At 48.0% G+C, this 13,398-nt stretch overlaps 1 protein-coding gene across 3 annotated transcripts in view; it reads left to right on the forward strand.

Moving 5' to 3' along the window:
• LOC124133785 overlaps nucleotides 1–13,398 on the forward strand; it is a 78,561-nt gene that overhangs the window by 58,509 nt on the left and 6,654 nt on the right. For 2 of the 3 annotated variants that reach the window (XM_046498319.2, XM_046498320.2), the window contains exons 5-8: nucleotides 673–777; nucleotides 4,363–4,524; nucleotides 5,418–5,540; nucleotides 10,312–10,479. In XM_046498319.2, the coding sequence (XP_046354275.1) occupies nucleotides 673–777; nucleotides 4,363–4,524; nucleotides 5,418–5,540; nucleotides 10,312–10,479 (558 nt within the window). The remainder of the gene's footprint in view (nucleotides 1–672; nucleotides 778–4,362; nucleotides 4,525–5,417; nucleotides 5,541–10,311; nucleotides 10,480–13,398) is intronic. The other variant, XM_046498321.2, reaches the window with a different exon arrangement.

Below are 13,398 nucleotides of genomic sequence, written 5' to 3' on the forward strand. Positions count from 1 at the left end.
CGTATAATTACTCTCTCACATTTGCCACGTGCAGGATGTCCTGAAAGCATCGGGATGTAAAAATGTGATTGTCCAGCTCCTCCCTTCAGAGTTAAAGATGCTTATCCTGAAACAGTGACAAAAAACATAATCTGTCTCCAAAATCGCAGGACCCCTTTAAGACTATATGGTCATTGGGGGAGGTCAGGTTCGCTCGTCACGCCGAAGACCCGGGTACGCTTTCCCACATGGGTACAACGCGTTAAGTCCCCCCGCTGGGATATTGCAGGAATATTGCTAGATGCGGCGTAAAACCATACTCACTCTCTCATTCACATAGTCTAGCTTAGGGTTTTGCCATTCAAATCGGATTAATTACAAATATATGAAAACCAATTGCCCCATGTTTGACGGTAGCTAGAATGACGCAAACAAGAAATGGTTATTCGAAGGTGATGTATTTCATACGGGTATTTTAGTCGTGTTTGGACATTACAGTGTTTGCAGTGTTTCGGCGACTGTGTTAATCCTAGTAACGTTTCGGTTACTTTCGTACTTTTTTTGGTGAAATCCAATTTTCATGTGTATATTTTCTTTTGCCCGGCATTTTATTTATCATAGTTGAGTCTAGAAATAATACACTGGATAATCGAAGTTCTCTGGATAAATGCGACACTTTTTTCTATCTTGCAGTTGACAGATGCTTTGTCTTTAGTCCTTACTCGGAATCGTGTAGGCGTGACCTTAGATGACCTTCTTCCGGTTATACGAAGCCACCATCCACGTGTAAATGCACTTGTGAGTATGACGCATCTTGATAACTCACTCACTCAACTCACGTTGACGGCAACACCCCCTCCGACCAAACGTTTGAATTAATCATTCAACCAGTTGGACGAACAGAATCAAATCGTTCAGTACAGTAACAGATATATCGGTTTACGTGATACCCTAGTCCATCGAGTTCACCCCGTCTGTATGTCCATGAAACAAGACTCTGTCACGATATAAGACCACTTCTCACCAAGTGTAGGTAATGCGGCTTGATCGCCTTTAAAGAGGATCAGATGATCAGGATACTAGAATGAAGCGAAGCCATACCGTCAATACAGACCCTCACACAACCCCTTGGCAACACAGCAGGGCTAGGCGCGTGGCTGACTCCCCTTGCCTCTCCCGAACACTCTCCATGCACTGGTAGTCTGTTTGCCTCGTACCAACTGCACTATGTGATGTTTACAAAGCAGGTGTAATGTGGTTGTTAGTCACGACCGATTGGTGAAATCGCTTCACCTGGTCACGCTCAATCATACAATATTATGTGATCAAAATGACTGACGGGTGGCAATCATTTTTTTGTCATTCACCCTTGTGCCTAGCCCCCACACGGACTTGTTTAATTAGCACTAATCTGACACGAGGTTTAACCAACGTGCTGTAGATGGTATTATCAGCTGACGGCTGCACTGTAGCTGCGATTTCAGCAGACGACATTGACAGTAACTCGTCACAGCTTCTGGTAGAGCTCATTCCGCTCTGGTAGAATATAAGTGAAGTCGGATGTATTCATTTATGTTGTGGACGTAAAATTTCATTGGAAAATGTGAGCTGTCATAATCATCATCAGATTCCATTTGAAGCAGATGTGGATTTTAAACTGTATATATACCAGGACATATTTGTGTTGTGTGGATAATATCGTCATCAGTGGGTCAGTTATCGTGTCTGACGGGCGTGAAGAGTGTCCATCATATCTACCTGTTCGTGTGAGCATTAACCCAAATGTATTCTTAATGACTACGAACTCTTAACGTCTGTATTGCACTTGATAGAGGCAGACGACACCCTCAGACGACCTTAGTCAGCAGACGAGAGTTCTGTAATCTCACACCTTGCTGCTAGACGCATTGCTTGTACTTACCGATTACATCCGTAAGATCTAAACAAGTAATTCAGTGGGTTTAGTTAATATTTTAGAAAGTAAATATCACATCGTGCAGACGACAATAAAATCAGAACAATGATCACGGTCAAATTAATGTTAATAATCAATATCGATTGTCGTGTATATTGAGGGTCATTTATACTGTACAAGTCTAACGCTCTCCACATGCTTAATCCGACTCCACGTGAATCCCTATTGATTGAACCTGTTATGAGTTTTATTGTTAAGACTGGGCTTATTGAATCTTGGCTATTTATATTTGTGCACGAAGATGCTCCTTGCATGGTGTCCACTAACAGTTAAGTTTAACTACCAAGTAAATGAACTCGCAGGTGTTCCAGACTGGCTGTGTCGCCTGCACCAACAGCCCCGTTTCATCTAATAAGCCGACACATATTAAATTTGTCATAATAGACAAATACCTCCGACACAGGGCTATAGGGAAAGACTGTTTTGATCGGATATCTTTGATTCTGTAGTACATGAACTAGTCCACCCAGTCAGATCAGCGTCAGTCATTCAGAGGTAGCCATGAAGTATTTTCGACGCTTTCAAAGGTTAGGCCAAATCAGCTAATGTTCAATTAGTTCATCTGGCCTACAGATCTGATGTGATTAAGACCAGAGCCAGTACCTGTGTCAGAGGAAGCGCCAAGGGGCTTCGGGCGAGAAACGGATAGTTTACACAGGTCTTAAAGATTCTTTGTCGGCAGCCTCTTTGATCCGAGACGGTAGCTTACGAACGAAACGTATAGAAGCTCTGATAATACTCGTCACTTGCTCTATTGTCAGAAAATAGTGTACGATAACGGCTCGGTCAGAAGAGCTTTATGGAATTGCCGTACAAGCAGGTACAATGGTAATTTGATATTAACATGGACGCTGCGAGACATTATTGTAGGTAAAACATCCGTTTCTGAAGAAGTATTTGGATGGTTCTGCTGATTCCAAACCTCATTTCAGCAAGTTTTACACAATTGTCTCACGGTTACGTCATGGCGGCCTTCAAGTGAGTGAGTGAGTTTGGTTTTATGCTGCTTTTAGCAATATTCCAGCAATATCACGGCGGGGGACACCAGAAATGGGCTTCACACATTGTACCCATGTCGGGAATCGAACCCGGGTCTTCGGCGTGACGAGCGAACTCTTTAACCACTAGGCTACCCGACCGTCCCGCGGCCTTCTAGAGGAGGGCGGGACAGAACCAGACAAACCCGTGTTAATAATCAGAACCGTCGCCGCTTTCATACTCATGTACAGTAAACTACGGTTATAACGAACTCAAAGGGTCCACTAATTTTAGTTCGTTATAACCGTAGTTCGTTATAAGCACATATACAGCATAACTACAGCAAAAAGTCGGGACAAAAAGAGTTCGTTATATCCGTCAGTTCGTTATAAGCGTGTTCGTTATAAACGTAGTTTCCTGTATCTGTCATATGAAACAAATGGTCACAAAATCAATCATCAATAATACCTTGCGTCTTTGAGATACTTTATCATATCATATATCATAGATGGTAATCCAAGTAAATTCATACTCATGTACAGTAAACTACGGTTATAACGAACTCAAATTTAGTTCGTTGTAACAGTAGTTCGTTATAAGCACATATACAGCATAACTACAGCAAAAAGGCGGGACAAAGAGTAAGTTCGTTATATCAGTCAGTTCGTTATAAGCGTGTTCGTATTAAACGTAGTTTCCTGTATCTGTCATATGAAAAAAATGGTGACAAAATCGAACATCGATAATACCTTGCGTCTTTGGGATACTATATTATACTATATATCATAGATGGTAATCCAAATACATCCATGCATTATATCGATATTGGGCCTCATTTGTGGCCTGGTTCCCTGGTACAAGCAGTGGAGCGCAAGCGCTGCCTGCCCATTGAACCAGGCTGCGTTTGGGATCACCTCTCACCATAATAGGGGGACACGGGTGGCCCAGTCGTCTAAGGCGCCGGGATTCGCTGTGCAGAGTTGCGTCCCTGGGGCACACGTGATACCTATGATTGTGGGTTCGAATCCCGGTTCGCCCCGATTATGTTTCTAGGTTTGTCCGCACCATACCCGTGCTCGTGGGTTTCACCGAAGTGGTAAACGTCTGAGACCTGCATCACTTTGGGCTTTCCTTCCACATTAAGCTGTCACGCCGCGATATACCTGGAATACTGTTAAAAGCGGCGTTAAACCCAACTCACTCACTCACACTCAATTCAATGCAGGCAGAGGGGGGATAATACGCTTTAACGTACATCCTGCTCCTTTAGATGTTAAGCTTCAGCGTGCCCTAGAGGAACTGTCAAAGGATAAATGTTACGATTTCAATAAAAGGACCTCGTGGAATGCTATCTAGTGTTGTGTGCCTGGCTGTTGGTTGTATGTGCTGTGACGGCCGTGATCACGTTTGAATAGTGTTTCTTCTTGTAGGACGTGCGGGACCCCAACCTGGAACTGGCCAAAACGTTGGTAGAACGTTCACGACACGGTGGGGTGTCGCGGGAGGAGCTCCAATCGGCAATAGACGTCCACCTGTCCGAGTCACCAGCTGGGCCGCGGAGGGCGGTCAGCAGCGCCAAACCAGGAATCCAGGTGAGCTTTCTTCAGTTCCTAGTGCTGCTGGAATAGCAGGACAGCGCATCCACCCTGTGTCGTCATTGACACTTAGCAATATTGAGTCAACTGGGCTGTGCCTGCTTGTACAGTATTTCAGTTATATCGCGCTGTTTGGATAGCCCATAATAACTTATGACGTTACTATGGTGATACAATACCAGGGTTCATAATCGAGGCGGGGCGGTCGGGCAGCCTAGTGGTTAAAGCGTTCGCTCGTCACGCCAAAGACCCAGGTTCGATTCCCGACATGGGTACAATGTGTGAGCCCATTTCTGGTGTCCCCCGCCGTGATATTGCTGGAATATTGCTCAAAGCGGCGTAAAACCATACTCACTCACTCACTCATAATCGAGGCAAATCAGAGCTGAATTTGAGAAAGGTGTTCGAACTGATATGTACCAGGTATGGACGTTTAAGATTTTGGTGAAACCCACGTGCATGGATATGGTGTTTACAACCATGAATCATAACCAGGACTAATTTGGGATACGAAAGAACAAGTATCGGAGCCTGGTGCGGTTACGGGAGGTAACTCTTGACTTCGAAGTTCTGGCTCTTGGCCACCTGAAAGTCTCTCTGACATTGAGAGGTATAAGAATATATTAATTTTGTTATTTCTATCATGCGATAGAGGTCCTCCATTCGTCTGTGGCACCTGTCTTGAGGTACGATGGGATTGTAAGACTCAAAAGTATTTAATAGGTGGACAAACAAATATACAAGATGCTCATGTTTATTTCATGTAACAATTGAATTTTAAATATCATTTCAAATGTGTTATGTCATGGCGTCGTTGCTTCGATTGCCGTTATAGACGTTAAACTTGAAATCTTTCGTATTTTCCATTGTAAATTGCCCTTTGGTCACAGATCGGAGGTCATGTTGACCTCCACATGGACCTGACCAGTGAGCGGAGCAGCATGAGGTCATCTAGACCTTCCACCGTGAAGAGCCAGGCCAGTACAAGTCTCATACAGACTAAACTGGTAGAGGTGAGATTTATTGTATACTTCAGTGTGAAAGACTGAGTTTTTTGAAGTTGTGAGTGAGTGAATATGGTTTTACGCCGCTTTTAGCAATATTCCGGCAATATCACGGCGGGGGACACCAGAAATGAGCTTCACACATTGTTCCCATGTCGGGAATTGAACCTGGGTCTTCGGCGTGACGAGCGAACGCTTTAACCACTAGGCTACCCGACCGCGTGGCATGATCACGCGTTTGAACCCGGAAATAACAAAGACTGCCTTGCAATGTAGTGATACACCCCTCAGTAACGTGCCACTCAGTGATACATTTGAGACCCGTGAAGATCCGGGGTAGAATAGGTCTTCAGCAACCCATGCTAGCCGTAAGCGGCGACTATGCTTGTCGTAAGCGGCGACTAACGGGATCGGGTGGTCAGGCTCGCTGACCTGGTTGATGCTTGTCATCGATCCCAATTGCGTGGATCGGTGCTCATGGTGTCAATCACTGGATCGTCTGGTCCACACTTGATTATTTACAGACCGCCGTCACATACTGGAATATTGCTGAGTGCGGCGTTAAACAACAAACAAACAAACAAACAAACTTCGTGGAACGGGCTCTGGGCCTCACCAAAGTGGTTCCGCAAACAGACCTTGAGTTTACTGAAATGCTGTTCAAAGCGGCGTTACGCCCAACTGACTCACTATTCGATTCGACAGTGGCACATTTTGTTGATATGAAACATTTTTATTATTTTAAGACAACATTATTGAAATTCGGCTCTATCTCTATGTGTTCCCTTATATTTGTCCATGAGTATACGTTCTATCGATTGAAGCTTCGAGTCAATATGACACAAGGAAACTGCAATTTTAATAGCTCTAAGCTTAACAGGCATGTTTACTAGGCCATAAAAGATTATACAAGGTTTTAAGTGCTCTTCGTCGAGACTAAATCAATATTAAGACTTCATTTATAAACGATTTACTTTTCAACTACAGCCAAAAGCGTAACATCGACAAGTCCGTAAATTATGACTCCACCAAACACGTAGGCGTTTCTTAGGACAGAAATAATTTAGAAGTTGTGGTTCAATATTCATTCAGTTGTTAAACAGCGTACGTGTAGGTCGCATATAATTCGATTTCAATGCAAAATGACGTCCGAACTAGACAATAGAGTGAGTGAGTGAGTTTGGTTTAACGCCGCTTTTAACAGTATTCCAGTTATATCACGGCGTGTCAGCTTAATGTGGGAGGAAAGCCCGAAGTGATGCAGGTCTCAGACGTTTACCACTTCGGTGAAACCCAGGAGCACGGGTATGGTGCTGACAAACCTAGAAACATAATCGGGGCGAACCGGGATTCTAACCCACAATCATAGGTTTCTGGCGTGCCCCAGGGACGCAACTCTGCACAGCGAATCGCGGCGCCTTAGACGACTGACCACCCGTGCCCCCACTAGACAATAGAAGGCTTGAGTGAATGACACACAGTGCCGGGGTAAGACGGAGTTATTTCGAGATAGAATAGATCTTAAGTGTCTTGCCACACCGGCGCGGCTCTCTGTAGAGCGGGAGTTTATACGCATAAATCCCATTATCTGTTGCACAAAGGGTCGCTGCTCTGGTGGCTTATAGTGAACTTCGGCCCCTTGGCGTGAGGCTACCAACGTGGAATGTCACTGGACGCTGTCTGGCACGGCTTGTCCCGAAATACAGTTGACACTACTCGGCAATGCCCAATGCTATTAAAATGACACGAGTTGTCACGAATGATATATATGTATATATTGACGTAGCGGAATTACCCGATATGGTCCGAATGGGGGTGTTTCTGAGAAGGGCATTGCGGGTGAAGGTTGAAGGCACCTGTAGTTTGATATCGGACTTAATCGGTTAATTGTTAACCATTGCGGAAGTGATGACTGGAGAAAGCTATTATACTTGAATATAGTCTCGATAATGGGTAAATTTTAACATAGTCGCTCCAATGTGCTTTTGGTGGATATTGACACGTTGATGACATTCCAAATGATATCAAATCTGTGGTGATAGTCGTTGAAAGGTGAAGTGGAAGTCAAGTACAATCATGAACTCTTAAGCGTTGATCAAAGCAGGGATCAAAAGGGGCACGTGCATAGTTTGAAAACATTACCCTTTCTTAAAAAAAAAATGACAGCCATGATACAGTACTAATGTTGGAGAGGGGCGGTCGGGTAGCCTAATGGTTAAAGCGTTCGCTCGTCACGCGGAAGACCCGGGTTCGATTCCCGACATGGGTACAATGTGTGAAGCCCGTGATATTGCTGGAATATTGCTAAAAGCGGCGTAAAACCATACTCAATCACTCACTAATGTTGGAGAGTGCGGCGTTAAGCAACAATCACACTTTACAGAAATTTACAATCTGGAGTGAGTGAAAGAAATAATTTAGAAATTACTTCACGCTTAATCAGCTGTTTCGCGACTACAATTCTGAAACAGAAAAGTTTTTGTTGGTTGAAACAGTTGGCCATTTTCAGATCGATCTGTCGATGTCACAAACCCCTTTTTGTGCAATGAAATGAGGTGGTGAAATTGGGTTTGGCTGCTTGTACTAGTCCGGACTGATGCCGATTTATAGTGCTAGCACACTGAGATACCATGCCGCAGTTTAACATGAATACCCCACTCAGACACAGTATACTGACTCCGAGCCGTCCAGTCCTTGTTTAAGCCTCTTAATGCCGAGCGCCAGACAGGGTAACAACAAGTACCATCTTTTAACGTCTTTTGATATGACGCGGCCGGGGATCGAACCCCGGACCTTCCGCTCTCCGGGCGGACGCTCTACCACTAGACCACGGAGGCGGTTGCATGCAATGAATGAAAACACGTTCGTTTATACAGAATTTGAAAATAAAAGCCACAAACCACTTTATATAATCATACGAAATCTCTGCTAAAAGCTACTATGTCATATGCATGTGTTAATGAATCGCTATCAAATAGCGATGACATCAGGTGATCGCGAAAACGTGAGAGTATCCTGTCCCCACCGGTGGCACCCGTCACACACACATGCAAAGGCAAGGCTAGTGTTCACTGAACAAACACGATACATACGGTACAAGTCAAAATGGGGAATTGCATCCGACATAATTTTGAGTACTGATGCGTTACATTTGGAAATGGTCTGCACATATGTCTACGATAAAACGTTTTGAACACTTGGCCTACTATGGCCTTGGATGTCGTGGGACGCTGTTTGAAATTTTTGTATACAGCGTATGCTTCATTTTACCTAATACGTTAGATAAATATATACCCTATACGTTGGATAAATGTGTACCACAAGTTCTAATAAGCATTATTTGGAATTATGACATATCCAAACTGTGTGTGTACTGTGTCCAAACTGTTTCCATGATAAAATCTACATTAATGTACAGTAAACTACGGTTATAACGAACTCAAAGGGACCACAAATTTTAGTTCGTTATAACCGTAGCTCGTTATAAGCATATATACAGCAAATGGGCGGGACCAAAAAACATTTCGTTATATCCGGCAGTTCGGTATAAGCGTGTTCGTTACAAACGTAGTTTACTGTAAATTCAATGGACAGATACCATCGTTTCACCTCCCCCACCATATAAGAGGGAAGGTTTAATAATCCTGTTAAATAAATAGAGGTAGCATGTGTCCAGTAACGTGGAGCTCTGGTTGTTGGGGGTGACTGGGTACTGACGAGGTATCTGTGTCACGGAGTTCGGGAGGGTGGGATCCCCCCAGTCAGACAGACATTGAATTATAGCCAGGTCTAAGCGGGGGGTCGGGGGAACGATCACACACTTTCCCACACGGTTATTCGGTTTTAAGTAGATTTTAGTCCACAGCACACTCGTGATTAATCCTCCGTTATGCGAGCGAGATTTTGGGACTCTACCACAGAGAAACGTTCTGCTCCAGTCACGGGGATATACAGGTAAACCGCGCCCAACCGTAACGACTCTATTGTTTAGTGTGTGTAGTGATATGTTTCGCATAAGTCCATATACGCTGGTGTGGGTGGACATGCAGGTAACGGTTTCTCTATAACCCCATTCTGTGTGATCTGAGGGGGGACCAGTTTGATTCATTCTGCTGCTTCCCGTTAAGCATGCAGTGCACGTACGTCTGACACAGTGGTTTGTAGAATGCATACGGGACGTTTGTATTGTCTGGTAGGTGTGTGTTGTCTTGGATGTTAAATGGTGACATTGATGGATATTTGTTGTATCATGAGACGTAAACGGGACATAATATACTTACATTATCTCACCCAGGCAATGGATTTCCTTTTGCATGTCATGTAAATAATATGTATGTGGTCGTTCGCGGTATGTGCCCGCTTGATTTAGTATCACATGTACTTTATAAATATCTGTCATCAGGTTATGTTGAGGCGAGAGTTGACGTGCATTGTGTATCGGCATTCAACGTCATGTGTTTGTACATTAATATTCTGGTTTGACTATAGACGTAGATCAGGTATAGCTCTTACGGCTTTGTTGAGGCGGGGGAAGTGTTCGGAAGTTCACCTTAAGGTTAGGTAATGAAAACCAACGTGTGGATGTTCATGGATTCGGGTATCAAGGCGAGTGAGTTATTGGTGGGGTATGTGCACGTGGTAGATATGGGAGATTCGCTTGCTGGATGAGTGTTTCGGAGAAGCGGCTGTTGTTTGAGGTGTATACAGTGGCTGTTGTTGTTGGGGGTTGTTAAGTTGTTGTTTTGTTGTTGGAGGTTTTATGGTTGTTGTTTGTGTCCAGATGGACGTCAAGCAGAGGCTGCGACCCGACAGCGGCGTTGTCGTGACGTCGTCGTCGTCAGGTAGCTACTCCAGTTCGGAGAGGAGCAGAGACAACGACGTGGACACAGCGTCCCTGGACTCCTCCTGGATTTCAGCCTCGCTACAGTTGCTGGACGGGATCCTCAGGGTAAGACGGGTGGAGGGTGGATGTGGGGGGTGAAAGGGTCGTGGGTGGATGTGGTGAGGTGGAGGGTGGATGTGGTGGTAGGAGGTAGTTGGGGGAGGTCATGGTTGGATGTGGTGGTAGGAGGTAGTTGGGGGAGGTGGAGGGTGGATGTGGTGGTAGGAGGTAGTTGGGGGAGGTGGAGGGTGGATGTGGTAGTAGGGGGTAGTTGGGGGAGGTGGAGGTTGGATGTGGTGGTAGGAGGTAGTTGGGGGAGGTGGAGGGTGGATGTGGTGGTAGGGGGTAGTTGGGGGAGGTGTTGGTTGGATGTGGTGGTAGGAGGTAGTTGGGGGAGGTGGATGTGGTGGTAGGGGGTAGTTGGGGGAGGTGGAGGGTGGATGTGGTGGTAGGGGGTAGTTGGGGGAGGTGGAGGGTGGGTGTGGTGGTAGGGGGTAGTTGGGGGAGGTGGAGGGTGGATGTGGTGGTAGGAGGTAGTTGGGGAGGTGGAGGGTGGATGTGGTGGTAGGGGGTAGTTGGGGGAGGTGGATGTGGTGGTAGGAGGTAGTTGGGGAGGTGTTGGTTGGATGTGGTGGTAGGGGGTAGTTGGGGGAGGTGGATGTGGTGGTAGGGGGTAGTTGGGGGAGGTGGAGGGTGGATGTGGTGGTAGGAGGTAGTTGGGGGAGGTGGATGTGGTGGTAGGGGGTAGTTGGGGGAGGTGGAGGGTGGATGTGGTGGTAGGGGGTAGTTGGGGGAGGTGGAGGGTGGATGTGGTGGTAGGAGGTAGTTGGGGGAGGTGGAGGGTGGATGTGGTGGTAGGAGGTAGTTGGTGGAGGGTGGATGTGGTGGTAGGAGGTAGTTGGGGGAGGTGTTGGGTGGATGTGGTGGTAGGAGGTTGTTGGGGGAGTCGGAGGGTGGATGTGGTGGTAGGAGGTAGTTTGGGGAGGTGGAGGGTGGATGTGGTGGTAGGAGGTAGTTGGGGAGGTGGAGGGTGGATGTGGTGGTAGGAGGTAGTTTGGGGAGGTGGAGGGTGGATGTGGTGGTAGGAGGTAGTTGGGGGAGGTGGAGGGTGGATGTGGTGGTAGGAGGTAGTTGGGGGAGGTGGAGGGTGGATGTGGTAGTAGGGGGTAGTTGGGGGAGGTGGAGGGTGGATGTGGTGGTAGGAGGTAGTTGGGGGAGGTGGAGGGTGGATGTGGTGGTAGGGGGTAGTTGGGGGAGGTGGAGGGTGGATGTGGTGGTAGGAGGTTGTGGGGGAGGTGGAGGGTGGATGTGGTGGTAGGAGGTAGTTGGGGGAGGTGGAGGGTGGATGTGGTGGTAGGAGGTAGTTGGTGGAGGTGGAGGTGGATGTGGTGGTAGGAGGTAGTCGGGGGAGGTAGAGGGTGGATGTGGTGGTAGGAGGTAGTTGGTGGAGGTGGAGGTGGATGTGGTGGTAGGAGGTAGTCGGGGGAGGTAGAGGGTGGATGTGGTGGTAGGAGGTAGTTGGTGGAGGTGGAGGTGGATGTGGTGGTAGGAGGTAGTTGGGGGAGGTCGAGGGTGGATGTGGTGGTAGGAGGTAGTTGGGGGAGGTGGAGGGTGGATGTGGTGGTAGGAGGTAGTTGGGGGAGGTGGAGGGTGGATGTGGTGGTAGGAGGTAGTTGGGGGAGGTGGAGGGTGGATGTGGTGGTAGGAGGTAGTTGGGGAGGTGGAGGGTGGATGTGGTAGTAGGGGGTAGTTGGGGGAGGTGGAGGGTGGATGTGGTGGTAGGAGGTAGTTGGGGGAGGTGGATGTGGTGGTAGGAGGTAGTTGGGGAGGTGGAGGGTGGATGTGGTAGTAGGGGGTAGTTGGGGGAGGTGGAGGGTGGATGTGGTGGTAGGAGGTAGTTGGGGGAGGTGGAGGGTGGATGTGGTGGTAGGGGGTAGTTGGGGGAGGTGGAGGGTGGATGTGGTGGTAGGAGGTTGTGGGGGAGGTGGAGGGTGGATGTGGTGGTAGGAGGTAGTTGGGGGAGGTGGAGGGTGGATGTGGTGGTAGGAGGTAGTTGGGGGAGGTGGAGGGTGGATGTGGTGGTAGGAGGTAGTTGGGGGAGGTGGAGGGTGGATGTGGTGGTAGGAGGTAGTTGGGGAGGTGGAGGGTGGATGTGGTAGTAGGGGGTAGTTGGGGGAGGTGGAGGGTGGATGTGGTGGTAGGAGGTAGTTGGGGGAGGTGGAGGGTGGATGTGGTGGTAGGGGGTAGTTGGGGGAGGTGGAGGGTGGATGTGGTGGTAGGAGGTTGTGGGGGAGGTGGAGGGTGGATGTGGTGGTAGGAGGTAGTTGGGGGAGGTGGAGGGTGGATGTGGTGGTAGGAGGTAGTTGGGGGAGGTGGAGGGTGGATGTGGTGGTAGGAGGTAGTTGGGGGTGGTGGAGGGTGGATGTGGTGGTAGGAGGTAGTCGGGGGAGGTGGATGTGGTGGTAGGAGGTAGTTGGGGGAGGTGGAGGGTGGATGTGGTGGTAGGAGGTAGTTGGGGGAGGTGGATGTGGTGGTAGGAGGTAGTTGGGGAGGTGGAGGGTGGATGTGGTAGTAGGGGGTAGTTGGGGGAGGTGGAGGGTGGATGTGGTGGTAGGAGGTAGTTGGGGGAGGTGGAGGGTGGATGTGGTGGTAGGGGGTAGTTGGGGGAGGTGGAGGGTGGATGTGGTGGTAGGAGGTTGTGGGGGAGGTGGAGGGTGGATGTGGTGGTAGGAGGTAGTTGGGGGAGGTGGAGGGTGGATGTGGTGGTAGGAGGTAGTTGGGGGTGGTGGAGGGTGGATGTGGTGGTAGGAGGTAGTCGGGGGAGGTGGATGTGGTGGTAGGAGGTAGTTGGGGGAGGTGGAGGGTGGATGTGGTGGTAGGAGGTAGTTGGTGGAGGTGGAGGTGGATGTGGTGGTAGGAGGTAGTCGGGGGAGGTGGATGTGGTGGTAGGAGGTAGTTGGGGGAGATGGAGGGTGGATGTGGTGG

This window comes from Haliotis rufescens, unplaced genomic scaffold (genome assembly GCF_023055435.1).
Source record: "Haliotis rufescens isolate VD_foot unplaced genomic scaffold, xgHalRufe1.0.p SCAF_16, whole genome shotgun sequence".
Lineage (NCBI taxonomy): Eukaryota > Metazoa > Mollusca > Gastropoda > Lepetellida > Haliotidae > Haliotis > Haliotis rufescens.